The sequence below is a fragment of the Cyclopterus lumpus genome, chromosome 18, assembly GCF_009769545.1.
Source record: "Cyclopterus lumpus isolate fCycLum1 chromosome 18, fCycLum1.pri, whole genome shotgun sequence".
NCBI lineage: Eukaryota > Metazoa > Chordata > Actinopteri > Perciformes > Cyclopteridae > Cyclopterus > Cyclopterus lumpus.
Window position 1 is genome coordinate 14357497 of NC_046983.1, and position 18211 is coordinate 14375707.

The window sequence follows — 18211 nt, forward strand, 5'->3', positions numbered from 1 at the left end:
ACTGGAGTTTGGAATTCTTACCTTTTTCTTTATTTTTTTTAATGGAATGTCAGAAGTGATTATGGCTCATTTAGGAGGTTTAACTTCTCATATTTAGACACATTACAGACATATAAAAAAAGAAGATGTGCATGATCGCATGCCACAGGTAGACAGTGTGTTAATAGGTTAAATAGCATTAGAATAACTACATTTTATAAAATAGACAAATCATACATAAACAATGTGCTTATTTCTAACTAGCGTGAGCCGCTCTCCACATCTGGAGTTTGGCTCATTTGTGAGAAACACTGATTAGAAATACTAATGATTGACAGTACAAGACAAAGTGGTTTTGGGGGGGCGCACCAGTGACACAGTTGGCACATGGAAAAGCAATGTAAAGAAAGAAAAGATTAAATTAAAAAAGGCTATTTTTAAATAGGAAGCAGGTGAGGGATTACGATGCCAACATCATTATTCTTTCTCGGTTCCCAGTCCAAAATATATATATAATTTTTGTATATTTTCTTTTTCCACCTGTGACTTTGGAGAGCACTGTCTCACGAGTCAAGGTCAAAGGAAGAGGAGGCGTGACAGGTCTTTACTGGCAGCTTTTCCCTGACACAAAGAGAAGTATTTCTTCATACGAACAGTAAGAGTAACCCAGTATCGAGAAGCTGGTCTTTTGGAATTTGGAGAATTTTTATTATTATTAAATAACATAAATAATAAACACAGGCTTTGTGTCAGGCTAGTTTCTACGGAGCCTCTAGTCGAAAAAAAACGTTGGTGTTCTCCCCAGAAACATTTGAGTGACAGCTGCAGTAGCTTGAAAATAGAGATACGGGACACTGAATGTAATGAACGTAATGTTTAGGAGCACAAAGCTAGCTCGCTCATTGTTGTCTCATTTGTGGTCTGATAAACCCCAAATGTATCAGATTCAGTGGTTCATAAACTACTGCAATAACCATAGGGCAAAATACGCAAACGTTCTTACCTATTTTCCACACATCTATATTTTTTGTTCCCCTTTGTCCCTTCAGGGGCGCCTTACATTTTTAATACTTTCTTTAAATACTTTTTAAACTTTTATCTCCAGGAGATGATTTTACTTTGCTAAAAGTGTATTTAAGAATGTTATTATAACATTACAAATCTCCTTGTAAAAGCCTCCTTCCCATTGTAAACATCAGTATTTGGAGTAACTGGGCTAAAACATGCATTCAACTGTGAGTGTGTGTCAGACAGCGGAGTGCAGAGGAGTTCCCGCGGTGTGTGATGGGGAATGTTCGGAGAAGGAGGATGAGGAGCGAGAGGTGGCCTCCCTCTGCAGGTCCTCCACCCTCCTCTGGAGCTCTGCTCTCAAGAACAGCAGCTCCTTCAGCGTCTGGTGCACCGGCACCTGAAACACAGACGGGTTAGAGGACCTCATGGGCTCTCTAAGACAGATAGGAATACTAGTGTGTGTGTGTGTGTGTGTGTGTGTGTGTGTGTGATGTTATGAGCATCAAGTTGGAATTGTATCAATTACAGTATGAAGTATTCTGTTTAGAAGTGAAACAAATTAATCGATTAAAAGAATATTAGTTGATTATTTGTTATTCTATTTTTTATGTGCTTTGTTTATTTATTTTTTTAAATAAAACTAAAATAACTGGTTGCAGTAAGTAACAAAGGAACTATCATGAGTACATTAGTAAACAGCATTATATTATCAGTACAGGTTTATTTGATTCAATCTGATGTAATTGTAAACGTCATAATCAACATCATTCGGCTACTTGTCACCACTCGCACTGTAATAATTTAAATGACAGTTTGTGGACATAACGCCACTGTTATTTTATACATATTAAGGGCATTTTTAAAATGATGTCAGTCTGGGATATGTCCATGATCTTGATGCATTACATCAAACACGGCAGCACCGCCCCCTAGTGGAATCCAGGAGAGTAGCATGCAGTTGGCCCATAGAGACATGAGTGTCCTTCAGGTCTGACTGCCGTGGACTTTGCGTACCTGTGGTCTCATGCGTGGGTTCCAGCGGGCGTAGTAGCCCGTCCACAGCTCCAGATGTCTGGAGGAAACCAGCGGACACAGAACGTGGTGCTCATAGTCCACGTAGAAGGGGTTGGTGAAGTCCTCAGGCTGGCTGGTGGTGGTGGTGGGGGGGGGGGGGGGGGGGGGGGGGGGGGGGGGGGGGGGGGGGGGGGGGGGGGGGGGGGGGGGGGGGGGGGGGGGGGGGGGGGGGGGGGGGGGGGGGGTGGGGGGGGGGGGGGGGGGACATTGGAACAGTCAAGACAGTCACTCGTACCGCTCTCACTCTTATCAAGGTGGCGAGTATGTTACCTGTTAATGTAGGACCACAGGGACACGGTGTCGGTCTGCACCTCCTTCGCTGCCCTCTCCTGCTCGCTGCTGTACAGGAAGGTGCCGAACAGACAGCTGTAGAGGTGGTCCAGCACGGTGATCAGGAACAGCTCGTTGAACTCAAAGGCTGCTGGGAACTGCACAGAAGTCATGAAGCACATCTGCCATCAGATATCGACATATAAAGACTTCTCTTGAACCTTTCACTTCCTTTCCTTTCCTAAGTGTGTCTCTGAGCAGACAGCATCTCACTTCCTTTCCTAACTGCCTTGTCTCTGAGCAGACAGCATCTCAATTCCTTTCCTAACTGCCTTGTCTCTGAGCAGACAGCCTCTCACTTGCTTTCCTAACTGCCTTGTCTCTGAGCAGAAAGCCTCTCACTTCCTTTCCTAACTGCCTTGTCTCTGAGCAGACAGCATCTCACTTCCTTTCCTAACTGCCTTGTCTTTGAGCAGACAGCCTCTTACTTCCTTTCCTAACTGCCTTGTCTCTGAGCAGGCAGCCTCTCACTTCCTTTCCTAAGTGTGTCTCTGAGCAGACAGCATCTCACTTCCTTTCCTAACTGCCTTGTCTCTGAGCAGACAGCATCTCACTTCCTTTCCTAACTGCCTTGTCTCTGAGCAGACAGCATCTCACTTCCTTTCCTAACTGCCTTGTCTCTGAGCAGACAGCATCTCACTTCCTTTCCTAACTGCCTTGTCTCTGAGCAGACAGCATCTCACTTCCTTTCCTAACTGCCTTGTCTTTGAGCAGACAGCCTCTCACTTCCTTTCCTAAGTGTGTCTTTGAGCAGACAGCCTCTCACTTCCTTTCCTAAGTGTGTCTTTGAGCAGACAGCCTCTCACTTCCTTTCCTAACTGCCTTGTCTCTGAGCAGGCAGCCTCTCACTTCCTTTCCTAAGTGTGTCTCTGAGCAGACAGCATCTCACTTCCTTTCCTAACTGCCTTGTCTCTGAGCAGACAGCATCTCACTTCATTTCCTAACTGCCTTGTCTCTGAGCAGACAGCATCTCACTTCCTTTCCTAACTGCCTTGTCTCTGAGCAGACAGCATCTCACTTCCTTTCCTAACTGCCTTGTCTCTGAGCAGACAGCGTCTCACTTCCTTTCCTAACTGCCTTGTCTCTGAGCAGACGCTCTGCGTGCTCAACCTAACTTCCTGTGCATTACCTGTCGGGTCATCTGCCAGACGCAGTCAACAAACTGGACGAAGAGAGGCGAGCGCTCAGAGTTGGCGTGGTTCTCGTCGCCGTGGCCGACGCGCTGCGACGGAAAGAAAAACTTTGAATGGACACGGCGTCAAGGAATTTGATGCGTGGAACGAGATCATGGAGTGTGTACATTCTAGGCATTTATCTCTAATGAATCTAGAGCCAACGTGTTCCTCGTCTGTCACGACACAGGAAAATGTTTGATTTGGTTTCACAATGTTCCTTACGGCGGCAAACTTGTGTCCAAAGCTGACCCACTCCTTCTCCACCAGAACCTGCAGACACACACACAAAGAGAGAGAGAGAGAGCGTCATCACGCTGCGGGGAGGAAGACTCCTGGCCTGGATCATTGCGCTGCAGTGTTGGCGTGACCTGGAACCCTCGGAGTGTGCGGTAGTGGCTGTCCAGCATCAGCATGGCCAGAGAGGTGAGCTGAGCGGTCCGGTCCCAGCCGTCACTGCAGTGCACCACCACCGACGTCTTCCCCGACTCCAGCTTATTGGCTATCTTTGCTGCTCCTGCTAATAACAGCTAACACACACACACACACACACACACACACAGTAAAAATCCACCCACAGCGATGAAGCAACAACCCGTCTGTCGTGAGCATTACCCGGATGTACTCCAGCCAGTGCGTCTGGTCGATAGCGGAGTGCCAGTGGGCTTCATCGATGGTGGGGTAAACCACGTCCTTCATCTTCCTCAGAGACTCCCTCATCACGTGGATGTTGGGGATCTCCAGGAAGTTCAGCTCCACATTGGGGTAGAAGCTCTCGCTCTCATACCCGCCGTCCTTCGCCTACACACGGGGTGAAGGGGGGGAGAGGTAAATGAGTCAATGTTAAACTTGAAGAGAATCCGGAGAACTGTCGGCGCGCCGCACCTTGTTGGTGTCCGCCACGGTGTTCTGCCGGGCGTCGAAGATGGTGAGCTTGTGGGACTGGGCGTTGGCGTCCATGATGATTTGGAGGAAGCGCTCGTCCTCTTTGCAGCGGCGGTCCGATGGTCCGACGAGCGGCTGGCTGCAGCGCACGATGGTGGCCTGGGTCTCCGGGTGAATCCAGGACAGGATCTGGAGGGAGAGCAGTTGACACGCTGTTGCCCTGAGCGACATGTCCCTTCATCAACACAACAACGTTGTTTATTTTGACTCAATAACACCGTCCATAAGCACCGTGCTGCTGCCACACATACCCAGGAGAACATCAAATGTGTATTAATGTAAATGTCCCCAATCTGATCAATGATGACATGTATAGCCGCATATCGTCATTCAACCGCTGCTTGTCCAAACAATGTGGGCTACATAGATAACTGGCAGACTTTCTGGGTAAATCCTGATCTTATGAGTCGAGATGGCATTCATCCCACTTGGGATGGAGCGCGTCTCATTTCTGCAAACATGGCCAAGTTGATTAGCGGACTTAATCCATGACCCAGAGTTCAGATCAGGAAGCAGAAGCAGAAAATATATTTCTTCCACTCTTCTCTGCACTTCCATCCGAGCAGCCTAAATGAATCAACTCCTCCAAGTCATATTAATACTCACATTCCTCGAGGCACCGGCCGAAGAGGTGGAGTAGCAGCCATCTTTGACTCAAGCCTATTAATGAATCCTAAACCTAAACTAAACTACAACTCATTTGAAAGCCTTGTTCTTAGTCTTTCACATCCAACCTGGAAAACATTACAGCCAATTCTATTTGTTATACTGCACCGGCCACCAGGTCCATATTCAGAATTTATATCAGAATTTTTAGAGTGTTTATCAAGTTTAGTCCTTAAAACTGATATGGTTATTATTGTAGGAGATTTCAATATTCATGTGGATGTTGATAATGATTGCCTTAGTGCTGCATTTATCTCATTATTGGACTCGTTTGGCTTCTGTCAGAGAGTACAGAAACCCACTCACTGCTTTGGCCACACCCTCGACCTTGTTCTTGCATATGGCATTGACATTGAGCATTTGGAGGTCTTCCCACAGAACCCTCTTCTGTCAGACCATTACCTCATAACTTTTGAGTTTATACTCCCGGAGTGTACACCGTTAGTCAAAAGTTTCTACACCAGATGTCTAACTGACAGTGCTGTAGCTACATTTAAAGAAGTGATTCCTTCTGCATTTGATTCAATACCACGTCTCAATGTGACGGAGAACTCCTGTGCTAACTTGAGTCCGTCCCAGATTGATCATCTTGTCGATAGTGCTCCAGGCTCACTGAGAATGACACTAGACTCGATAGCCCCACTGAAGAAAAAGACAGTGAGGCAAAGGAGGTTTGCTCCCTGGTATAACCCTCAGACCCGCGACCTAAAGCAAACTTCACGAAAGCTCGAAAGCATATGGCGTTCCACCAATCTGGAAGAATCACGCTTAGTTTGGCGAGACAGCCTTAAAACATAAAAAAAGGCTCTCCGTAATGCCAGAGCAGCCTATTACTCATCAGTAATAGAGAAAAATAAGAACAACCCCAGGGTTCTCTTTAGCACTGTAGCCAGGTTGACAGAGAGTCACAGCTCTGTGGAGCCGTGTATTCCTATAGACCTCAGTAGTAATGACTTCATGAACTTCTTCAATGAAAAGATTTTAACTATTAGAGGCAAGATTGATGATCTCTTGCCCTCAACTACTGCCGATCTGTCATCAAGAGGAGTGGCCTTGGAAACGGCTGTATTCCCTGGTGTATATTTGGATAGCTTTTCTCCCATTAACCTAGACCAATTGTCCTCAACGGTTTCTACTTCTAAACCGTCTACCTGTCTCTTAGACCCCATCCCAACGAGGCTGCTTAAAGATGTGTTGCCTTTAATTGGCACCTCTCTGCTGGATATTGTTAATGTGTCTTTGCTAACAGGCCATGTACCACATTCCTTCAAAGTAGCTGTAATTAAACCTCTCCTGAAAGCCCACTCTTAATCCAGAGGTGTTGTCTAACTACAGACCGATCTCTAACCTTCCCTTCCTCTCTAAGATCCTTGAGAAAGTAGTCGCAAATCAATTGTGTGACTTTCTACATCGGAATAGTTTATTTGAGGAGTTTCAGTCAGGATTTAGAAAACACCACAGCACAGAGACAGCACTGGTGAAAATTACAAATGACCTCCTAATTGCATCAGATAAAGGACTCATCTCCGTACTGGTATTATTAGACCTTAGTGCTGCGTTCGACAACATTGATCATGACATCCTATTACAGAGACTGGATCAGTCGATTGGCATTTCAAGTATCGCACTAAGTTGGTTTAAATCCTATTTATCAGATCGATCTCAATTTGTATTTGTAAACGATGAAGCCTCAATGACCACCAACGTTAATCACGGAGTTCCACAAGGTTCTGTGCTTGGACCAATTTTATTTACCTTATATATGCTTCCTTTGGGCAACATTATCAGGAAACACTCCATAAACTTTCATTGCTATGCAGATGATACTCAATTATATCTATCGATCAAACCAGAGGAGACCAACCAGCTCGTTAAAATTCAAGAATGTCTTAAAGACATAAAAACATGGATGACCTGCAACTTCCTGATGTTAAACTCAGACAAAACTGAAGTTATTTTACTGGTCCCTGAACACCTCAGAGATCAATTATCTGGTGATGTGGTTTCTGTAGATGGCATTGCCCTGGCATCCAACACCACTGTAAAGAATCTCGGCGTTATCTTTGACCGGGACTTGTCCTTTAACTCCCATGTTAAGCAAATCTCAAGGATTGCATTTTTTCAACTACGTAACATTTAAAAAATCAGGCACATCTTGTCCCAAAAAGATGCAGAAAAGCTGGTTCCCGAGTTTGTTGTTTGTTACTTTCAGACTAGATTACTGTAACTCCTTATTATCAGGCTGCTCTAATAAGTCTCTTAAATCCCTCCAGTTGATCCAGAATGCTGCAGCTTGTGTACTCACAAAAACTAAGAAAAGAGATCACATTACTCATGTATTAGCTGCTCTGCACTGGCTCCCTGTAAAATCAAGAATCACATTTAAAGTTCTTCTCCTCACCTACAAAGCCTTGATTGGTGATATGAGCCATATTGCCCCACTAGAGAGCTGCGCTCACTAAATGCGGGGCTACTCGTGGTTCCCAGAGTCCTAAAAAGTAGGATGGAGCAAGAGCCTTCAGTTATCAAGCTCCTCTTTTATGGAACCAGCTTCCACTTTCAGTCCGGGAGGCAGACACAGTCACCTCATTTAAGAACAGACTTAAGACTTTCCTCTTTAATAGTGCTCATAGTTAGGGCTGAATCAGGTTTGCCCTGGTCCAGCCCCTTGATATGCTGCTATAGGCTTATAGGCTGCAGGGGGATGTTTTAGGATACACTGAGCACCTATCTCCTCTTCTCTCTCTCCTTATGGATGAATTTACATCTGTCCATTGCACCTTATTAACTCTGCTTCCTCCCCGGAGTCTTTGTGACTTCACATCTCATAGGGTCCATTGGACCTGGAGGTGTCTGATGCCTGGTGAGCCGGACTCGTGTTTTTACCCCTGCTGATGCCCCGCCCCCCCTCCTCTCTACCTCCTTCTGTTTCATGGATTGGAGTTCCATTCATACATTGTCATATTCATGTAATGTCTTTATGTAACTTTGTAATGCTGTTCATTCTGTACACATGACATCTATTGCATCTGTCCATCCGGGGAGAGGGATCCTCCTCTGTTGCTCTCCTGAAGGTTTCTTCCCTTTTTTCCCTGTGAAAGGTTATTTTGCCGGAGTTGTTCCTGATCTGATGTGAGGTCAAAAGTCAGGGATGTCGTATGTGTACAGATTGTAAAGCCCTCTGAGGCAAATTTGTAATTTGCCTCAGAGAATAAACTGAATTGAATATTAATCCGCTACTGAAAATAGTCCCAAACTAATTCACAATTATTTCCTGTTTGAGTAACGCTTGCTAAAAACTGACCAGCTGTTTAAGGAAATTACCAAGACTAATAGTCCCCTGAGGTAAAGTCGTAATTTGTGATATTGAGTTATATAAAATAAACTGAATTGAATTAATAAGGAAAAGTAATATGAGATATAGGTCTCCAGTAGGAACACATGGGTTTAATGCTGAGAGTCGGTTATCTTGTGTTGGTTTTGGCTACAGTGCACTCGAGGTGTATTTTGAGTGCGTCTTAAAAAATAAAATCTCCTCAAGCTATATTTGGAGCACAACGGGCCTCCTAGAAAGGTCAAGAGCGACCTGGAGCTGCCTTAAATTATTAATTTATTTAACGTCAATAAGTACAAAATCAAAACACTAACCCGGTGACCCTGCCAGTGGACTCTCCTTGACTTTGTTAGTGTTGGTAGTATATATCGTAATAAGCATACATTATTACTGTTATGATAAGCCCATTTCTGTTTTTTTCTGTCAAGATGGGGTGCTGAGTGTACATTAGTGAGAAATAAAATGTACTTATTTGATTTTAGCAAATGGCTGCAATGAAACAAAGAGTGACACATTTAAAGGGGTCTGAATACTTTCTGTACCCACTGTATATACATATATACAATATTATTCAAATTATTGTTATATGGGCTTCTCCGACTGACCGGTATGCGGTGCTTGGCTCTGAACACAGCCACCCGTCTGATGTCGTCCTCTGTGATGTGGGTGGGGATGACCAGGATGGAGGGGTAGGTGTCACACAGCTCATAGCTGCTGTTCATCTTACTGATGGCCCAGCTCTCGTTGGGGAGGCCCTACACACACACACACACACACCACTTAGTATGAGGGTACCTTCATCGGTACATGTGTATCACTTAGTATGAGAGTACCTTTATCGGTACATGTGTACCACTTAGTATGAGGGTACCTTTATCGGTACATGTGTATCACTTAGTATGAGGGTACCTTTATCGGTACATGTGTATCACTTAGTATGAGGGTACCTTTATCGGTACATGTGTATCACTTAGTATGAGGGTACCTTTATCGGTACATGTGTATCACTTAGTATGAGGGTACCTTTATCGGTACATGTGTATCACTTAGTATGAGGGTACCTTCATCGGTACACACAAAACACTTTTTTTCCCCATTCACTAATCATTTCCATCCTCTTCAATTTGTGCAGGTTCTCCATCACTGTTGAAGGGATAGTTTGGATGTTTTGAAGCGGGTTCCTCTATAGTCAGTGTATTCAGACAGGAACTGACCGAGAAACGGATCTATGATCTCTCCAAAGCCACTGGACTCAAACAATTAAACAAAAGAAAACTGTATGGATAAGTTTCACTTTCAGCTCAATTTCCTGTCGGAAACTATTCTAACTATAACAAACACCTAAACACAGCAGCCCACTCATTTCCTCCCGTCAGTTCCTCCAAACTCCATCTACTGTAGTAATATATTGACTATGGCTAAGTACTTCAGACCACCCGAACCCTCCCTTGAAGCTACTGCCAATCAAACTCAACACTTCCTGTGCAGAAATGTCACATTAAAGTATTCCGTGTGGCTTAATCCCTGCCTGTCGTGGTCAGCTTTTAATGTCAAAATCTAGCAGGAAGTGTTGAGTTTCCATTGACCATGACTGTTGATTTTCCTTCAAGTGTATATAGAAAGTGAGGGATGGATGTGACAGCCGGGGCAGTTACCAGGCGCCTGTACTCTGCCGTTGGGTCGTACACCTTCCAGCCGTCCACGGGGAACTGCTCCTTGTACAGGAAGGCGAACAGGGGCTGAAAGAGAGCATTAGTCATCATCAAGTCATTTATTCATTATTCATTTCAAATAGTCGATCTGTTGCCATCAAAACCTAATTGACGTCGTCAAGTCGCCTATTTCATCTCAACAAAAAGTACAAAAAGATGAGTACAAAAACGGTGACATGATCCCTCACTGGCATCCCGCTGGTGAATACTGCCAACTGTGTTTAGTGAGACTGACCAGGCTGTGGGAGAGGGGGAAGGCGTGCTTGGCCAGCAGCTCCACCACATCCGGATGGCCCTCCTCCGTCTTGTAGGCGAACCTGGGACTCCTCATGTCCTGGTGCAAAGGGGGGGGGGGGGCACAAAATCATTGTGCGTCAGCGCCGACTCATCACAGTTAATGCAGAAAGGCTTTCCCTGATCCTCTGGTACCTTGCAGACCAGCTCCAGGCCTTTGGTGACCTCTCCCTGGTTGGGAACACTGATGTTCTCCAGTCTGCTGATGACCCCCAGGTTCACGTCGAGGACGAACGGAGACTCCTGCATGTGCACAGACTGATATTAATACAAAGACACACACGCACTGTGATTGTAAATGAAAAGGTGTTGCATAATAAATGGAATGTGAAGTACCCGTTCCACGCTGGTGAAGTAGAGCTTGTAGTCTGTGATGGTAAGGGTTCCATTAACCAGACCACTGAACGGACAGATGTATATCACATCCATGACTGCATGTCAGCACACAAGGAAACAAAAATGTATTGATTTATGTAGAGGTAAGAAAAGAAATACATTGCACTACATGATGAATATGAATACTCTACGGACGGCCTGAGAAAAAAACATCTGCTAATTAAATCTGGTGAGTTTAATAGTTTTCATTCATAAAGTTCTTGCTACAATAATCTTTCCATAACTTTTTTATTTTTATATCTGTTAAAAAGCTTTTTAGAAATAATATAATAATATTTATTTCCTCCCTCCACCTGTTCTCATTGGAATTTAGAGCGTATCTATTGACTCCACGAGGCTCTCAACATGGCGACATCTGAGCCGGCAGCTATCATTAATATACTCAGAATATCGAATTTAGCACCTCTAAGTGCTGAACACAAGAGTGTTTAGATCAGGCTTCACAACGGACAACCAGATATTCCATAACACCGGGGTGAGGAACTCACCTGTCGTCTGGACCGTCTCTCCTGGGAGCAGAGGAACCTGGTTCTGGAACATCGTGGTCTGCGCCCCGTATCTCGAAACTGGAAGGTTCTGCACAGAACACGGACCGATCAGTGGGACCACAACAGGCTAGTCCTGCACCACCAACACTGACAGGGTCTCACTGAGTGTGTAGCACACGGCTAACCTCTCTCTACGCGCGTTTAGACAACATCCTCCACAAGCTAACACGTAGCAGAATGCTATTCACTGTTAGCGACTCAACCTCTGTCCAGCAGCAGTGCATCCTGGGGAATTTCTCTCTAACGCATTTGTGTATTTACTGATAAAAAAATTATATATATATATATATATATATATACACACACACAACACAAACACAACACTGATGACAGAGAAATATGAATGGGATATTTAAAATATATAAAAAGGGATGTTAGAAATTAGGCAACAGAGAAGAAAGTTCAGAATCGGTAAATAAATAAATGAGTTCCAACAATCTCAAAGAGATATCCTGACTTTTAGTCCCTCATACAGGCCGAGCTCCAACGGCCTTGGATCCTACACTTCCCACAATGCAACTCAACAGCTTCTTCCTCCAACTCCAAACTTGTATGTCACGCATGTGATTCTGCCGTTGCTTCCTCGGGACAGTGGCGCTGAAGGGAGCCGAGACAGAAGGAGGCAACGAGGCATGCAGACCAGGACAGAGTGAGGAGGAGGAGGAGGAGGAGGAGGAGGAGCCAACAGACAGACAGACAGAGAGAGAGAGACTTGCCGAAGCATTGGAAGGATGCTCAGAATCACTATCTCCATGGTAACAAAGCCCTTCATCATGTGAATCTTGCTGCCGGGGAGAGCCAGCATGGAGAAAGTGAGAGAAAGTGAGAGAGAGAGACATCACACAGTAAATGGACATAGTTCTACACGTCTACATGTTATTACGTCACTCCCCTCACTCTGCAAAGATGTACAGAATTCTGTGTCCACATAATGATGTAATCCACAGATGTGACCCGCTTTATGGTGCAGCACACAACCCATGCTAATCGGTTCTGTAGGACCCTGGTACCAGACGTGTTCTGAGAAATGTTGACCAATCACATTGGAGCAGGCTGAACCTGCCGGCTATCGCCTGACAATTTAGGTTTCAATGTGGTCCAATCACATCACTATATAAACCAATTAAATATCAGTATATATTATATACTATACTATACAATACAATACAATACAAGTAAGAAAACATTGCAGTACAGAAATGGAAAAATACATCACAAGTGTTGGAAAAAGGTCACTGAAAAAGTGAAACACTGATGAATGAACACCCTGAACTTAACTTGATTCATTGAGGTGTTATGGTGTACCCATAATGCCTCATTTGAAGAGGGATGGAGTGTGTAGGGGTGGAGGGCAAATAAAAAGCATGAAGAAAGGTACAGAGGAAGAGGAAGAAGAAAAAGGAGGAGGCAGACTGAGCTGGATCTGGCCCGAGATGAAGTGAATCAGGAAGCCCCTCTGACCTCAGACCTCACCGATCACATCCTGTTTACGCTACATGAAATGGAACGTTCACACTCTGTAGATTATTCAAAGTATCGTATGATCTTTGCATCACTGGAGCGAAGCGCACCATTTCATTACTCCCGTTTCGCTGTGCATCCTCCGTTCAACGAGAAGGAAACACATGTTAGACGGTAGCTTCAGCCTGAGGCTGTGAAATGTACAGTATTCAAGAGAAGACAAGCTGATGAGACTACAACTCTTACCCTGGGAGTCAGCCTCTTGGACACCTGGAGACACCGAGAACAAACACACACACACACACACGACAAATGAAGTTCATGTGAAATGGAATCCACTGCATTCACGCTCCGATATCAAACAGAGGGTCACTTTTACTGCAAGGCATTGCATCTTCTCTTCCTCTTTAAATCGTCCACCAGTAAAAGGAGGCCCTCCCGTGGTCGGCGCAAACGTCCAAAAGCAAACGCAACGAGGCGAGAGGAGAGCTGCATGACGGCGGAGCAAATGTGTGTTGAAAAGCCCAACAAGCGACAGCGAAGCGCTGCGTCCAACTTCATTCTACAGACGTGACGACTAAAGGGCACTGAGCACTATTTGTGAAACGGTGTCTTGTTTTTAAAAAAGGGTCTTTTTTTTTAACACAAGCTATTTTCTATTCACCGCTATTAAATTGGGGGTGGAGGCAGAAAGCTCAAGAGACTCCAAACCAGGTGGCAACCACTGGTTCTGGAAGTTAAAGGAAGTGCCTTGAAGCTACATTCTCTCTAATGGCCATCGGGGGCGGCGACCCTAGTTTAAAAATAACCGTTTTAGGGTTAGACAGATAACTGAAAGATACCCAGGGTATGTTGAACTAGCAGACAGAAGACAAACTGCACAGCAGCTCAGCTGTCGCTTTGTCTAAACAACAACAACAGCAGCTGTTACGCAGTACATACACACTTAACAGACAAAGCTCTGCCCACGCGCACATATACACATATTTCTGCCGGCCTTACCATGAAATCTGGTCTTCTCCTAGCCTATCAAGTTACAAAACACACACTAATCAGAAATACTGTCAGCAGAGTGAAAGTGAGAGTGTGTGTGTGTGTTAGCTACCTTGTTGTCCCTGTCGATGTCCGGCGGGACTGATCCTGAGATCTGACTGGAGATGGTGGCCGCTATCAGCTGTTTACACCAATCCACATGAGAACCTGTTGGACTGAACAGCATTTTATTTATTAATGGCTGTAAAAGAGGATTGCAACAAACACAACAACAAAAAAGATTACCATGCCTAGCTTAAATTCTATAACACGGTCTCTCCTGCGAGAAAATTAAATCATATTGAAATTCCTTGTTACTTATCTTGTTTTCAAATATATATATATTAGCTCAGTCTTGAGGGGACCGTGGGTGTACTGTGCAGACATTTAATGCATTACTATTAATACATTGAGCGGATATTATGCTCACAAAAATCTTATTCTGGATCAAATTACAATCTAAACTAATATGAGGGGACTGAAATAAGTGGTTGGACCTTTGATTCTAAATCTCACATTCAGGAAAACAATTCAACTGACATGTATTATTTTAGTAAACAAATGACCACTTCATTAAAAAGAGATGGATCATTTGATAGTTCTTGGCCTTGTACCGTCCCAGCCGCTCGTGGCCAACTCCACACCAGCTCGCCTTGTAGTAACAGCTACTGTCTGCCTGCCTGCCTGTCTGACTGTACTAGCATGTACTATATGTCTGCCTGTCTGTCTGTATGTCTGACTCTCTGCAAGTCTGTCTGTCTTACTGTATGTCTGGTAGACTACTGTTGATAAGCTGTCGCCTTTCTTCTCGTGGTACTTTAGAGACACCTTTAGCCTGTAGCTACACTACTGTAACCGAGCGTGCACTTACAACATGTTAATAAACGGAGTCGGGAAATCAGACATGTCGGCTTCCCTCTTTATTAGTTGTTTTCCGAAGTCCAGTTACTTTTCCTCTCTACGGCAACCCCGAAGGGACATATCATCTCCAATACAAAACACATGAGACAGTCTGTTACACTATCATAGCTACAATTACCGTCACACTAACGCTTATATTTTGTAACTTTTGCTAATTAGAAAAAAACGGTTCAACAGTTTAAATTGTGTAATATATATGCACTGGAGCTACGTCGAATCAGAGACACTGTTATTTTGATTCAGGAAATGTTATGTGTAATATTTCACAGTGGACGAAATATTGGGGAAAGGCAACAATTGAACGAATAAATAAAAAATAAGCACGGGAATGGACGACGAATGAAATATGCTTGTAATATGGAGCCCACTCACCTGTCCAGGGAGTCACCGGAGGCTGGTCCGCCTGTGGGCGAGCCCCAGAGCTTTCTGTTCGGCCCTGCTCCGTCCGCCGCTCCGGCAGCTCCGGCCTGCTTTTCCATCTGCCAGACAACTATTTACTCTCGAGGCCACTACGGGAGGAGGCGGGCGAGTCCCTCCGAGGCGAGGACGCGGTCCAAATTAAACCCTCGGTTTAGTTCCAATGTCCGCCCTCAGCGCGCGCTCGTTCGGCTGCGTCAGGGCTCGAGGCTCGCCGTAGATGTTTGAGAACGCTTCCTGTCATTGGGTTGCTGCGTCTCATCTCAGTCGTGTGAGGAGGCGGAGCTTCGGAGCGAGGACGAGATGAGGATGAGAGGAGGCGGGGCTTTGTGGGGAGGCTGTCAACAACTGGCAAACAATTACATTTTAGGTAACGAGAAGGTCTATATATATATATATATACATATATATATATATATATATATATATGGACAGGTGAGTGGGCTCCATATTACAAGCATATTTCATTCGTCGTCCATTCCCGTGCTTATTTTTTATTTATTCGTTCAATTGTTGCCTTTCCCCAATATTTCGTCCACTGTGAAATATTACACATAACATTTCCTGAATCAAAATAACAGTGTCTCTGATTCGACGTAGCTCCAGTGCATATATATTACACAATTTAAACTGTTGAACCGTTTTTTTCTAATTAGCAAAAGTTACAAAATATAAGCGTTAGTGTGACGGTAATTGTAGCTATGATAGTGTAACAGACTGTCTCATGTGTTTTGTATTGGAGATGATATGTCCCTTCGGGGTTGCCGTAGAGAGGAAAAGTAACTGGACTTCGGAAAACAACTAATAAAGAGGGAAGCCGACATGTCTGATTTCCCGACTCCGTTTATTAACATGTTGTAAGTGCACGCTCGGTTACAGTAGTGTAGCTACAGGCTAAAGGTGTCTCTAAAGTACCACGAGAAGAAAGGCGACAGCTTATCAACAGTAGTCTACCAGACATACAGTAAGACAGACAGACTTGCAGAGAGTCAGACATACAGACAGACAGGCAGACATATAGTACATGCTAGTACAGTCAGACAGGCAGGCAGGCAGACAGTAGCTGTTACTACAAGGCGAGCTGGTGTGGAGTTGGCCACGAGCGGCTGGGACGGTACAAGGCCAAGAACTATCAAATGATCCATCTCTTTTTAATGAAGTGGTCATTTGTTTACTAAAATAATACATGTCAGTTGAATTGTTTTCCTGAATGTGAGATTTAGAATCAAAGGTCCAACCACTTATTTCAGTCCCCTCATATTAGTTTAGATTGTAATTTGATCCAGAATAAGATTTTTGTGAGCATAATATCCGCTCAATGTATTAATAGTAATGCATTAAATGTCTGCACAGTACACCCACGGTCCCCTCAAGACTGAGCTAATATATATATATTGAAAACAAGATAAGTAACAAGGAATTTCAATATATATATATATATATATATATATATATATATATATATACACATATATATATACACACATATATGTATATATATACATATACATATATATATACATATATATATACACATATATATATATACACACATATATATATATATACATATATATATACATATATATATACATATACATATAAACATATATATATATATACATATAAACATATACATATACATACACTACCGTTCAGAAGTTTGGGGTCACCCAGACAATTTTCCGATTTCGTTTTCCATGAAAACTCAGACTTTTATTTATCAAATGAGTTGCAAAATGAATAGAAAATATAGTCAAGACATTGACAAGGTTAGCAATAATGATTTATATTTAAAATATTAATTTTGTTCTTCAAACTTTGCTTTCATCAAAGAATGCTCCATTTGCAGCAGTTTTATAGCTTCTCTCACTAGCATGTTTTCAGCTGTGCTAACATAATTGCACAATGGTGTTCAAGGGTTTTCTAATCATCCATTAGTCTTCTAAGAACACAATGTACCATTAGACCACTGGAGTGATAGTTGCTGGAAATGGGCCTCTATACACCTCTGTAGATATTTTAATAAAAACCAGACGTTTCCACCTAGAATAGTCATTTACCACATTAACAATGTATAGAGTGTATTTCTGATTAATTTAATGTTATCTTCATTGAAGAAAACAGTGCTTTTCTTTGAAAAATAAGTGACCCCAAACTTTTGAACGGTAGTGTATATATCTATATATATATATACATATATCTATATATATACATATATACATATACACATACATATATATATATATATATAGATACAGATACATATATATTGACCTTCTTAGGTCTATATATGTATATAGATATATAGACCTTCTCATTGCCTACAATGTAATTTATTTTAGATTAAAAAAAATATATACATATATATATACACATATATATATATATATATATTGACCTTCTCAGGTCTATATATGTATATAGATATATAGACCTTCTTATTGCCTACAATGTAATTTATTTAGATTAAAAAAATATTCATTGCATATATATTAGTTAATTTTATTTGTGGGAAAATTCCATATTCAGATTAAAAAAAATATTCATTGGATTACTGCGTCAATATGGCACCATAATAAGAAGGCTCTCTTATATAAATTAAACATACATGTATAATATATATATACCATTTTTGTATATATACTATATATATATAATTGTACATGATTTTTATGTATAGGTACCCCTGCTATGAACAGTTTCATATAATATATATAAAATATAGTTTCATAAAATATAATGTACATATAATTGATGTACCTTTCTTTTCTTAAAGAACCCACACTGTAAAGGTAAAACAGGTCATTTATGCTGTTTCCTAAAAGTATTCATCTGTCAGTCCAGAGTTTAGACAGCAGTGGAAAACGGTGGTAAACGTCAATGTGAATCCAGCCCATACGGCCCCTTCACTGTACC

General features: G+C 42.8%; 1 protein-coding gene across 8 annotated transcripts; it reads right to left on the minus strand.

The window, feature by feature from the left end:
- Positions 1–2: 2 nt before the first annotated feature.
- mtmr1a (myotubularin related protein 1a) lies at positions 3–15557 on the minus strand. Of its 8 annotated transcripts, none has more exons than XM_034557451.1 (19): positions 15248–15550; positions 14028–14130; positions 13925–13948; positions 13169–13192; positions 12178–12246; positions 11402–11489; positions 10854–10948; positions 10653–10760; positions 10459–10557; positions 10167–10250; positions 9117–9266; positions 4452–4640; positions 4182–4367; positions 3938–4096; positions 3792–3839; positions 3524–3616; positions 2335–2492; positions 2005–2137; positions 3–1387 (listed from the first exon to the last, which is right to left on the minus strand). In XM_034557451.1, the coding sequence occupies exons 1-19, from the start codon at positions 15352–15354 to the stop codon at positions 1226–1228; spliced, it is 2079 nt and encodes a 692-aa protein (XP_034413342.1). In that variant the 5' UTR covers positions 15355–15550; the 3' UTR covers positions 3–1225. The 8 variants fall into 8 exon arrangements, with proteins under 8 accessions (XP_034413342.1, XP_034413345.1, XP_034413343.1 ...); XM_034557454.1 differs by lacking the exon at positions 15248–15550 and adding an exon at positions 14826–14911; XM_034557458.1 differs by having other exon boundaries at positions 1276–1387; positions 2005–2133.
- Positions 15558–18211: the final 2654 nt, after the last annotated feature.

Bases quoted from the DNA above. Each gene is read 5' to 3' on its own strand.
- mtmr1a (XM_034557451.1), bottom strand. From the start codon at position 15,354: ATGGAAAAGCAGGCCGGAGCTGCCGGAGCGGCGGACGGAGCAGGGCCG. The intron at 10,251-10,458 runs GTCAGTCTCACT...GCTCTCTTTCAG, and splicing joins TCCCCCTCTCCCACAGCCTG to CCCCTGTTCGCCTTCCTGTA. The intron at 3,617-3,791 runs GTAAGGAACATT...TTTCCGTCGCAG, and splicing joins TTGGACACAAGTTTGCCGCC to CGCGTCGGCCACGGCGACGA.